This window comes from Perna viridis, chromosome 8 (genome assembly GCF_037379345.1).
Source record: "Perna viridis isolate PV_CMFRI_1.1 ecotype Kerala chromosome 8, ASM3737934v1, whole genome shotgun sequence".
NCBI classification, from domain to species: Eukaryota; Metazoa; Mollusca; class Bivalvia; order Mytilida; family Mytilidae; genus Perna; species Perna viridis.
In genome coordinates, this window is record NC_142452.1 from 24,162,360 (window position 1) to 24,175,887 (window position 13,528).

At 33.9% G+C, this 13,528-nt stretch overlaps 2 protein-coding genes across 3 annotated transcripts in view; both read left to right on the forward strand.

Moving 5' to 3' along the window:
* The window catches only part of LOC148609894 (uncharacterized), an 80,625-nt gene that overhangs the window by 24,485 nt on the left and 42,612 nt on the right, over positions 1-13,528 (forward strand). The gene's annotated exons all lie outside the window — the stretch shown is intronic.
* LOC148609895 (uncharacterized) lies at positions 9,303-12,018 on the forward strand. The gene has a single exon (XM_088541134.1). It carries the CDS (start codon positions 9,303-9,305, stop codon positions 12,012-12,014), a length of 2,712 nt encoding a protein of 903 aa, XP_088397260.1. The 3' UTR covers positions 12,015-12,018.

Consider the following 13,528-nt stretch of genomic DNA (forward strand, 5'->3'; position numbering starts at 1 on the left):
AACTATTCATTGTGATTCGAAACAATACAGAAAGAGGTCCGCAATAAGTGGTGCAAAAGTAGTTCCAACGGGAATTCCAATAACGACGATAAACGGTATCAAAGAAGCGAAAAAGCGAACGGAAATGTTGTCTTGTAAGAATTCGAGTTCTGTAAGCATATAAAAAGAAGTCCAATTAGCGTATTTTTTTTTTTTTTTTTTTTTTTTTTTTTTTTTTTTTGTTTTTCGTTACTATAAATTGATCTTAAAGAATTCGAATAAATATATCCCAATTTCGATAAGACGCGCGAAAGAGTAATCAAGGGAACCAAGTTACTAACGGAATCAAAAGAATGTAATCCATGGACAAAGACCAGACATTGATAACAGACATATACAACAAAGAACATAAAATAACCAAAATAAAAAATACAAAATAACAAAAGTAAATGAGTAATTAGGACTCAACTAAACACTGGAAGCATGGGCCAGGTACACCGGTAGGGTAAGCATTTTCCACTTTTTTTAGAAACACCTGCCGATTTGCTTATAAAAAGTCAAGTCCTGGGTAGATGAAAGAGAAAGGAAAACTATAACACGTTGAATAAATCAGTTCTCATGGTGCATATGAATGGACCGTAACGATCCAAAAGTTCATAATGACGACCATAAAACTTCTGTAGTGATGATTTCAATATTGTAGCAACATAGTCCTTTTCTAGAGGCCTAATTTTAAGAAGTATAGCACGGTACAAAAAGTGCGAGTTATCATGGCAAGCTCTCGTATAATGTATTAGTTGTGATATGTGAAAACTCGAAACACCGTTGGTGAAGAGATGCTGGCACAGATGAAAGGAAAATGACAATGCGGAATGACAAGTCATCACGTTTGTCATATTTTGGTCAATCGTTTGCTTCTATATTCGATCTCTAAGTGTATGTCAAGATATGAGGCCGACTTCACATGTATTTTTGTTTTGTGAGAAGTTTGAAGAGTCGTGTAAAATGTAGAAAGGTCTGGTTGTAGAGCAATGACTGGAAGAGGAAAAAAATAGTTGGAATGTAGGTGAATTTGATTTTTTTTTTTTTTTTTTTTTGTGTGAAATATAAAATTTACGTCAAATATCAACAATATTGTTTGCAGCTGTATCAGCTGGAACAAAAAAATTATCGCTATTTTGTTAAAAATCCCTTTGATCTTGCTATACGATAATTTTCAACCTCATGCCAGTCGAGTGAGAATGAAAATTATCGCTTGTTTCTATGTCCTCGAGTGACATACAAGTAACAGCGTAGGAATATTTGACGACCCAAATAACCGTCTGTTTGTTTACTGTGTATGAAATAATGCCTAATTTGTGGTGATATTTTCTATTCCACAATGGAAAATGATAAAATACAGTAACTTATCCGATTAGAATGAATAAATCCCAAATTTACGCAACCTACATAATTAACCGATTTTTTTTTCAAAGACGTGTATCACAGCTGTACAACATACTTGATGTCACGCAGCACGTCGCCGAAAAATAGTCCCGAAAGGAAACTTTGCAGCGCTAATAAAATTTACATAGTTAGGTCAGGAAAACTGAAAATAAAAGAAAACTAATACTTTACACTTCAGCAAAACAGCGATAAACAGATTTTTTTTTCAACTCGCGGGAGTTTCTCATGCTCATCTCGATGAAAAAAATATTAAATAATCCTTGCCGAGTTCGTGACGGTAAAACTACAAATGGACGTCCACAAAGCTTCAAATACAAATACAATAAAATGAGGTGCCAAGCGTAAAATCGTATCATTCATTTATTTAATAAGGGTCCTCGTTAGCCAATATTATTGACCGCTCTACAAAATACTTCTGCAAAGAAAATCATAGTTCGTTAAAAGGTATCGAGATTTGAATTTTACCTTCAGAGTTTTGTCATCTTGGTTCAAAGCCAATTAGGTAATGAAAAATTCATTTAATAATGATAAATACTCTTTAAATCGTCATTATATTTGTTGTCAACGAGAAGGTCAGCCAGTATGATTATTCTTTTTGAGGGTAATGATTTAACTTTAATGAAGGTACTTCATATTTTCGAGTTTTAAACTTTAGAAAAAAAACATCATTTCTACATGAATCATTTTATCTTACAACAGAATTGAGTAATACATTTTATAACATATAGTATTGCTGTCATTTTGTGTACTGTACTTAGGATAGGCCGTTTAGTTATAGAAATAGGAGTTGTGGTATGATTGCCAATAAGACAGTCATCCACAAAAAAGTCAAGCAACGAATAATTAAACTTATGAAGGCCACAACATGGTCCTCAATGATAGGCAAAAATCATACCATAAAGCAAGCTGTAAAAGGTTCAAAAATAAATGAAGTGAAACTATTCATAAAAGACGAAAATCGGCCTAATCTATAGAAAGAACGTAAAACGAATAAGAGCGAACAAAAAAAAACAAGACAACCAATATGGACTTCAGGTTCCTGCAACCCTAACTGGAATAAGTGATAATATAACATAAATATCTAAAAAAAAATAGAAGTAAAATTCTGCGATTGGCGGATTGATATTAAAGTTGTGAGTTTTCGCGGGAGAAAGTGCGAAAGTGAAATTACCGAATTTATTTCACAGTGTGAATTATCGAAATTAATTTCACTGGGAACATTCGATAAAACACTTCTATCTATATAATAATCGTTAATCTAAAAGTTTATGAAAGAAATATTCAACGCCATCGTATATTAGAAAACATTGAATAGAGTACCTTTATAAAGAATTCACTTGACCATGACATGTATGTTAACCAACAAGATTTATTGAAAACATTTAGATTTTTTTTAATCCTGATATTTCCTGAATTGTTCAGCATACGCTTTTAAAAATCTTACATACTTATTTTCGAATCAAAATGTTGACTAAATCAAAATGATTAAAAGCAGCATGTTGTTCATTTCAAAATGACGTCACATAATACTATTTCTGTTAAATAATCAGAAACCCATAAACAAGTTATGTTAACTATACTCGGCGTCACATAAATAAGATACTGTTAAAATTTGAATAAAAATAAAATATTTTCTACGACTTTATTGACACCTAGCGTCGTTTAAATTGTCTTAAATGACTTGCCAGCCGGCTTCTCCCTAAACTTTGAATCGTTAAATTCCGGTGACATTTTAATTCTCGGTCCCAATATTTACATTTGACAAGTCGGCCATGTTTACAGTGATCGGGTTGCTAGGAGATGTTGTTTACGTTTAAATGGTTTGTCCAAAAACGGAAGAACCCAGAATGCATTTCGGCGTTAGTTCGGATATCTCGGATTTATTTTATGCAAACAACGTACAATACCGATTAAGCAGACAATTATCACCGGAGTTCGACGGGAACTTACGAACTTCGTTTGTAAACAAATCGTCCCGTAGAAACCAACGTGGTGGATATTAGTATGGGATTTTCCCGTAAGGATTTGTTACGCAGAATATATGCCAATAAGCGACTCGTTGGTACTAATACGTCATTCATATACGCGTACTATCTTCAAATTAAATAAAAGAGAGAAAACTCTAGCGGTAAGTCCCGACGGTTTAAAAAGTAGAGCTTCAATTCGAAAATGTGCTGCATGTGACGTCGAGTATAGTTATTTCATTGGTATCTTGTCAATAACTTCAGTATAGATGTATTGTATCACAAGGTTCCAAACCACAAAAGATATGTTTTGATTGAAATTGTGATTATTTGACGACAAATGGAGGCTAAACTAGCATTTTCTGTTTTTCGGACAATGGCATTGTACAATTATGATCTGAAGTGGAAGATTTGTATTGATTTTGGATGTTCAAGATGATGGTCCTTTTCATTGGAAATAAAAGACTAAACACGGACCAAATACAACACTTTTCCATTATTTCATATACTGAAGTATCGATTAATTTCTTAAGTGGCTGTCTTTGTAAGAATCATGCAAAATCTGGAAAATGTGTACACCCTAAAATTGTTTTATGGGTCTATATTATGAAATGTGTAATTATTCATTTAAATCTGCCTGCACGTAGGAGATAATCAACATTAGAATTTATTGTATTTTAGTGTCATTTGCAGAGTTATCTCCCTTACTTTCGAATTCTACAGTGCATTCTATACAATGTTATCTTCTATGAGCACGGGTTATATGAAAAACTAAATGTTAATTTCTGTTTTTTTAAAGCATTTTAAACAAAATATCAAAAATAAAAATGTGTAGGCTTTCCAACCATGTATAACTTTTTGCATGATTCTTAGCTAGAGTGCTAATTAAGTCTTGAATGATTTGGGTTCCATCTAGTATTTAGAGCTTTAAATTTAGGTCTAGTTGTCATGTTGTTCCAATAGGTCCAAAATTTACGTCTAGTTGTCATCTTGTTTCAATAGGTCCAAAATTAAACTTAGTTTATTTTATCAAAAATTGAATTTTTAAGGTTAATTGAAATATTCAATCTAAACCTGTATAGAATATACATGTAAAACCTTATGAACGTAATAAAAATATAACTTCGTATGATAAATAACTTATTGTATGTATATAAAATATAAGTAAACAATGCCAAAGAGTAATCAAGGGAACCAAGGTTATAGCGGTAATCAAAAGAATGTAATGCAGGGACAAAGACCAGACATGGAAAACAGACATACACAACAAAGAATATTAAGTAACTAAAATCATATATACAAAGTAACAAAAGCAAATGAGCAACTCGGACTCCACCAAAAACTGAAAGCATGGACCAGGTCCACCAGTAGGGTAAGCGTCCTCTGTTTTTCTAAAAACACCCACCGAGTTGCTCATAAAAAGTCAAGTCCGGGGTAGACAAACGAGGAAAGGAAAACTATGACCCGTTGAATAAATCAGTTTCATGGTGCAGATGAATACACCATAACGATCCACGAGTTCATGATGACGACCATAAAACTTCTGTAGTGATAACTTCAATCTTGTAACCCTGTTCCAGAAGCCTATTTGTTAGAGTTCTAGTTTCAGCAAGCTCTGGCGTAACGTATGAGTTGTGATATGAACACTCCATACGAAGGGGCTGAAGGGATGTTGCCACAGATGAAAGGAAAGTTGACAATTCTGAATGAAAAGTCATCAAGTTTGTCGTAAAGTTTGGTCAATAGTTTTCCTTTACCATCGATTTCTATTTAATATTGTTTAAAGATAATACGTCATTTATATAGCGGAAACAGAGATTAAAGGATCTAGCCAAACGATATTCTTTTTTTTTTTCGGATCAGATCAGCTATAAAGCCAGCCTCATAAGAGTGAAGGAAAAGGTCAGCAAGTAAAGGAGCACAAATTGTTTCCATTGGAATGCCGACCGTTTGTTGAAAAAAACGTCCACCACACTTAAGACATATATTGCCAAGAGTTCCTTACCTGCACATGACTCTATTGAAGGATTGTGTGTACATAAAACATTGACAGACAATGCTAAGAGTTTCCTACCCGAATCTGCCTCTATTGAAGTATTGTATATATGTAAAATATTAACAGACAATTGAAATACTCAATCCTGTTGAAAATGTAACAACAAGAAATAATACACTTAATATAACATAGTTTTTTTTTAAATATATAAAAATAGAAAAACTATGAGCAATGCTCAATAATTTGTAGACTGGTTCCCGATCGCAATATTCAGTATGTTACACATATACAAATATAACGACCGGTACGGACTTACCTTGAAAATTGGAGGTATTTGTATACCGAACGTCAGTTGGTGGACTTATACAAAAAGACGCTCCTTCACTCGATATTTAATAAATTAAACCACATCCCATTGACAAAAAAAAAATAAAGTTATTAAACTTATACTCAATTTTTTTTCTAAAGCCTGCGACACGACATAACAATTGGAAGGCATGGTAATGAATAAGTGATTAAGCCACGTGGATTAAGCTATGCAAATCTCGATATGGTATATTTTAGCATTTCTGCCGTCTGCCATGATCTGGATATATGCATATGAATCAGAATTAAAATGTTATTAGTATAAATATCGAAACAACTGGATTGTCACCTTAAAACATATATGCAATTTAACAATACAAATTACAAAATTTAAAGAACATGTGAACATAAATTTATTAACTGCATTTAAGTTTTCTGTAAGTCCAAAGAAATCTTGGTTTGGAAGGTTGAGTCGGGTACCGTTATTAAACATGTAATACATAACAAGGACACAATTAAGGTTCTTTATTTCACTACACTTATTTCTTGCCCTTTTCTGTAAAATTGAAGCTAAACTGTAATATTATAACAGCATCTCATAAAATAATTTCTTATATTTGTCTCTCGATAATGGAAAGACTAGCATGTAGTCTAAACTTTACTGTCGTTACTGTCCGTTACACGTGTTGTCATTGATTAGGTAAGGCAATTTTGAAATGGAAACTCCAAGAATCGGAATTTCATATAATTACGGAAGCGTATTGGGGACTTTTCATGGTTGGTTACATGTCTTTGCTTTTGTAAATCAGCAAGCATCCGTACGTATGTTTTATTATAGGATACATAAACAATAAAACAAGACCAATCGAAAGCTTTTGCTAATCGTCGAAAACTGCAAAAATTCCATGAAAATAGAAGACACCGGCCTGTGGCTCAAGACAATAAAAAATATTTTATGCAATAATGGGTCAGGATAGGTTGAAAGGTCTAGCACTTACGCATGTACATTATAACATACATTAAGATACGAACAGAACATGTAGTACATATAATCATGGAAGTAAAATATCTGGACACTATACTCACTGATTAGCATTTGTTAATGTATAAAGGAGCTTATGACTTATTTAATTGTGACACCCCTGAGAAAATCCTGGATCCGCCCCTGTAGATACAGTTATTTTTTCTACCTAGGTCACTGTCACCATTAGATAAGACTAATGGCAATCAGAATCTATCTGTCCGTCTGTGTGTCACGCAGGTTTACCTACTTTGTGAAATTTGTGACTCAAAAAGTATTAACCCGGTAAGACAATAATGCACATGTTTAACTTAACGATTTCCAGCAGTACATGCTATAATTAGGACATCACACATGAAAATTTGTAACCCGCATTGTAATTTTTTTTTAACTATCTCAGTGTTTATAAACTAGATGTTTAGCTACAAAATGTATTATTTGATATATTAATGTTTCATTTAAAAAAATGCATAAAGGCACTTGAAAAAGCAAATAAGTTTTTGGAGAAATGTGAGTGTTTGACCTTTGACCCAATTTTCGTCGTCCCCTAACTATGATGGATAGTGACGACATCGATATTCCGATGGGTCATCGTCTGCTATATCCAAGAATAAATAATGGGTCATACTGTTAAGGCTAATTGAAGAGAATCTATACCCTGCTACAATACAATAAGAACACTCCAGTCAATTATTTTTGATGTAAAAACAAACTTGAACAAGATGATGATGGCGACAGGAAATGGGAATCCTCCAATTCTGTCTAAGAGACACGAACATATGGACAAGACATAAGGTTTTCTTTTTTTAAAGTACATGTACATGTAAACAAGGGTATTTTGTAATTATTTTAATTGCTTATTGATTACGTATCATTTTTTTTCCATTTTATTTAAAGTTTTTTAAATGATTATAAACTAATGATTGCTACTTTGGCATCACAAGTGCATGCACACTATGATCTCTCAGACAAACTTGAGCCATCTTACAAATTATGTTCTTTATAAGAAGTTCACAATAATTGAAAAAAAAAAGATTTTTAATAATTGTTTTCACTTTGATATGTACAAATTATTGTTTTACATGTATTAAACTATTTCCACATTAGTTCTCAACATTTGTTGCTAAAAATAAAATATAGGGGTAGTACAGAAGTTTTTTGCATATATTAGAATTTTATACTTTGTAAGAAATAATTCCAAATCATCTTCCAAATATACAGAAGAAGATATTTACAAAATGCTGGACTTTTTAATCGACAACATATTTGTTTTTTATTCATATTTCCTTTACTTGCTCACCTATTCCTTCACTCTTATGAGGCTGATTTTATAGCTGATCTGATTAGAAAGAAAGAATATCGTTTGGCTAGATCCTTCAATCTCAGTTTCCGCTATATAGATGACGTTTTATCTTTAAATAATCCTAATTTCGGGGATTTGATACATCGCATCTACCCAAAAGAACTTGAGATAAAGGATACTGCAGACACTGTGAAGTCAGCCTCATATCTTGACCTACAATTAGAAATCGATGGTAAAGGAAAACTATTGACCAAACTTTACGACAAACTTGATGACTTTTCATTCAGAATTGTCAATTTTCCTTTCATCTGTGGCAACATCCCTTCAGGTCCTGCGTATGGAGTGTTCATATCACAATTCATACGTTATGCCAGAGCTTGCCGAAACGACGCAGACTTTTTGTATCGCGCTAGAACTCTAACAAATAAGCTTCTGAAACATGGTTATGTTGCTTCAAGATTGAAGTCATCACTACAGAAGTTTCATGGTCGTCATCATGAACTCGTTGATATATGGTGTATCCATCAGCACCATGAAAACTGATTTATTCAATGGGTCATAGTTTTCCTTTCCTCGTTTGTCTACCCCGGACTTGACTTTTTATGAGCAACTCGGTGGGTGTTTCTAGAAGAGCAGAGGACGCTTACCCTACCGGTGCACCTGGTTCATGCTCCCAGTTTGTTAGTGGAGTCCGAGTTGCTAATTTACTTTTGTTACTCTGTATGTATGATTTTAGTTACTTTATGTTCTTTGCTGTGTATGTCTGTTTTCCCACGTCTGGTCTTTGTCCCTGGATTACAATCTTTTGATTACCGCTATAGCCTTGGTTCTCTTGATTACTCTCTCCAATACCATTAGGTTTGGCCTATATCATTCAATTGCTGAAATATCCTTAATATATGTCCTACCTAAGTCCCCAAGGATCACAGTTGTCAGACGACTCCATATAAGAGTTATTGCCCTTGAAATGAGAAAAATTACGGTTTTTTTGCAGTTTTTAGTCAATATCTTGAAAACTATAATAGATAGAATGAAACTTTCGATTGAAGAAATGATCCAGTCAAAATTGTCGGACAACTTTTTTTAGAGTTATTGCCTTGAAAGCCAAAAATTTAATCAGGTGAGCAATTCAGGCTCCTGGGAGCCTCTTGTTTATCATATCATAGCCAAAATAAAAGTTTTAATGATGTTTGAAAAAATGCATTTTTGTCCTTGTTCAGGACATTTCACTGGACTGTAGCTATAAAAAGGAATCTAAGGATTCATCGTCACCTTGTTTTCAGAAAAATGGCGTCGAAGTTGAGGACAGGTTCGATCGTTTTCTTCATGATTATTTTTGTTGTAATGCAGTATCATTTTAAGACGAATTATGGATGTAATAATAAAAGTGAGTTTCGGGAACCTAGTCCAAAAGCAGTCGTCTTTTCTCACTTTGAACAAGAAGATTCAAGTAACGAAGACATGAAAACATTGTTTACACTTTTAGACGATTTAGATGTTACCATTCGGGAAAAGTCTCCCGAAAATAAGATTTATGGCAATATATACAGTGCAAAAGGTCTTCAGCAAGTTGAAAGTTACATGAAAGCAGTGAAACAATTTTCAAGGACGCACCAAGTTCGTTCAATATGTGAAATAGGATTTGCAGGTGGCCATAGCGCGTCAGTATTTTTGTTTTCGACTGATAAGGCTAAATATACAGCTTTCGATTTGTGGGATAGAAAAGACTATGAAGATGCTGCTTTGGACTGGATACGAAAGAAATTTCAGGACAGAGATATTAATCTCATCAAAGGAGATTCAACTAAAACAGTTCCTAAATATCAGGGTATTTGCAACATCATTCACATAGATGGTGCCCATCATGCGAACTTTCCGTTAACTGACATGAAAAATATGGCACGGTTGGCCTCAAAAGATAATCTTCTCCTTATGGACGATTGCTCACAATCGTGGCCTGCTGTTCTAAAAGGCGTTGACTACCTCAAGAAAAACAACCTTGTGAGCTATTTGGATATGATTGTGGCCGAAAATTGGGTATTTCGTGGAGCCACCAAAGGATGGTGTATTGGAAGTTATGCGAAAACCGAAACAACAGATATTAGTATGACTAATACAGGACAAAAGCAAACTATTCAATCGATGAATACGGGGCAGAATCTAATTAGAACTGTTCCGAAAAGTTTTACGTTTTTGGGGAAGTCCTTTTGTAGTCCTTCGTGGACAGGTAGCAACTGTGATACATTTGTTCAAAAACAATGTTCTCGTTTAAATGATGAGTGCTTTTACAATGATAATTACGGAACTGTTTCTGTGTCATGTGAAAGATGGCATGGAGCACAATCTGTAGAACAGGTCACATGGGATACAAGCACGGACAGAAACGACGCTCATGCAAAATCATTTGACTACTACAAGGCCTTACCGAATGATCTTGGCGATGTTATTGAACTTGGAGCTGGCCCTTATACCCAGTGTCAAAGTGTACTTAAGAATAAAAACGTAACAAGCGTAACTTTGATCGAGCCGATGGCATTTCATTATATTAATCACGTGAAACAATGCTACTACAAAGATGGCGACTTCGATGGATTACCCACATCTTTGCTTTCTATACCTGCGGAGGAAATCAACAACTTGACAAAATTTGACACATTGGTCATGATAAATGTCATCGAACACGTATACGATGGACTATCAATTCTTAATTCCGCGATTAATTTATTAAAAGATAATGGACTATTCATATGGCATGAGCGTATTTGGGATACATACCGAGGTAAAGCCAATTCTTCCGAAGATCGCGAATTCAAACTACATCCCATACGCATTAAATCGGTTATTGCAAAACAAGTGATGTCAGCGTTTGATGAAATATATGTCACATGGGACACAGAGGAGCTTCGACGTTTAAAGAACCAAGGTGTTTACTTTATCGGTAGAAAACAAAGTGGAAAGTTGGACACCACTATACCTCAACATCCCCCTTGCTTTGAACGCACAGTCGGTGAGCAGGATGTACTATTTTTTGTTTCTAACAAAAATTTTTCAATTGTCATGGGTCAATTAGAAATAGTGAAGCAGTCATCAAATGTGAAAGGAGTTATTCTTATATTTACTGAGACTATGGGCCCAGAGGCAATGGCAGAACTCTTTATACATAAGCACATCAAAATGACAATATCTTATCAACACCTTGAAAAATGGAAAACTGAGGTAAGTCGTTACACGACTCCTTGTACATCAATAATTCCTTATTTGAACCTTGAACATTTGAAGGGCTCAGAAACCGTATGCGTTGGAAACGACGATGAATTAAACGTTACAATTGTTTTAATGGGGTATTCCACGCAGCGGATGAAAAATTATGAAATGATTCTTCCATCTTATTCTAAGATGAAAGCTGTTAAAAAAATTGTTTTGATATGGAACAATAAGGAGAATCCATTCCCTACATCAAAATTTAATGATTCCAAAATAATATTCGTTCAACCAGAGGTAAACAGTATGAACAACCGCTTTGATGTGTATCAGTATGTAACAACAGATGCCGTTTTGGAGATCGACGATGACGTCATCTTGAACGAACCCCTTCTTCGAAAAATGCTTTTACATTGGAATCAGAATGTTGATAGGCTGATAGGTGTAGTTCCGGACATGCGCTATGTTGGACCAAATAATGAATACAAGATTCGAGGTCGTATTGCTGTCATAACTATTGGCAAAACAATGTTATTTCATCGGAAATATTTGCAGCAGTACATGAGCGATAAAGATTTGGTTGAGTGGAATAAAGACAAATTTTGTGAAGATATATCAATGAACGGTATTATAACCAAAGCCACAAAAACAAAGCCGTTGTTCGTAAAACAAACAGTAACTTTCAACAGAAAACGTTTACCAGAACCAGCAGGGTTGTCCATCACCCAGTCGGGTTGGGCTTTGAAACGTACAGAATGTGTTCAGTTTGTTTCAAAATATTTAAATATACATTTTTGATATATTGCTTTTTTTTTTCTCTCTTTTGTTTTTGGTTATTTTCACTCATTTTATTTAACCAATAACCTGAGAAGTAGCGACATACAATTACGGTTGTATAGAACAGTAAAGAATGAAAGTGTGTCGCTAATACGACACCGCAATGATCGAACTTTTGATGTATGGGCTTTTTTGTTCATACATTGTAGGTCTGGTGTTTATTACACGACAATATAACGCATTACATTACCATTATTTCATCATGTATGCATTTCCATTACTACTGCTAGAATGACTTAATGAATTAAATTACACAATTCATGCAAATGAAATGCATTACATTATCATTATATAACGAATTTAAAACGGCTATTTTTTCCATTGCAAAATTATTTAAAGAAATATGCTTTCATTAAATTTGAAATGGTGTATTTAAAAATTTGTAACATTTTCCACTTGTCATAATTTGTGTTTTGAAATTCATTTTTATCATTTTTGAAGATTGTTAATATTTTGCACTTTAAATATCACTGGTTATATTTATATAGTTCGTAAAAACTTTCATTTTATCCTTGGTCTCCAATGGAAGTTGGAAAATCTGTTACGGAAATTTCCATTATGCACCACCTGAAAATTGCTTAGTCGTTCGACAAACAAAAATTGGAGCAATGAAACTGAAAGGAGAAAATACAGTACTAAATATCGGGTAAAAGCAGTATACCGGATATCTAAGTACTATTATTTCCTCCAATAGAAGCTGAGAGATATGTCTCGAAGTTTTCCATTATGTACCACCTAAAACAATGAAGTAAGATTAGTATGCTCTGAACATGCAGTATATAAACTAGTGAGCTGGAGTGAGTCATTCTATTGAATTGATTTAAAAGAGCTGCAGATAAATATTCAAACCATCCGTATATCTTACTTCGTTTTTTGGAGGGAAACAATATTCAGATATTCATAAAAAGTAAAATTATTTACGGACCAACAGAGTCAAAGAGTAATCAAGGGAACCAATGTTATAACGATAATCAAAAGCATGTAATCCCGGGACAAAGACCAGACAAGGAAAACAGACATAAACAACAAAGAACATAGAGTGACTAAAATCATAAATACAAAGTAACAAAAGCAAATGAGCAACTCGGACTCCACTAAATATTGGGAGCATGGACCAGGTGCACTAGTAGGGTAAACGTCCTGAAATAATATAAAAACGCATTACAAGCACATTTTTTCACCGACTTATTTCCCCGAATGCATTTACTTATCACATTTCATAATAGAAAAGTTCTCTTTTTGGAGTTTTGTCTCCTCCCGACTGTTCTTTTTATCATATAACTAGAATGGATATGGTGAATGTGTCGTTTGGCGTGATCACAATCTTCCCCATATTTATAATCTGGCCACTGTGGAAAAAATATTACACAGTTAAACACATCTAAAACTAGTTCATAAATGTCTGATTCCCTTGTTAGAATAGAAATAAAGAAACTGAAATAAGTTGCATAACTGCACAAGCAAAGGACTACTGG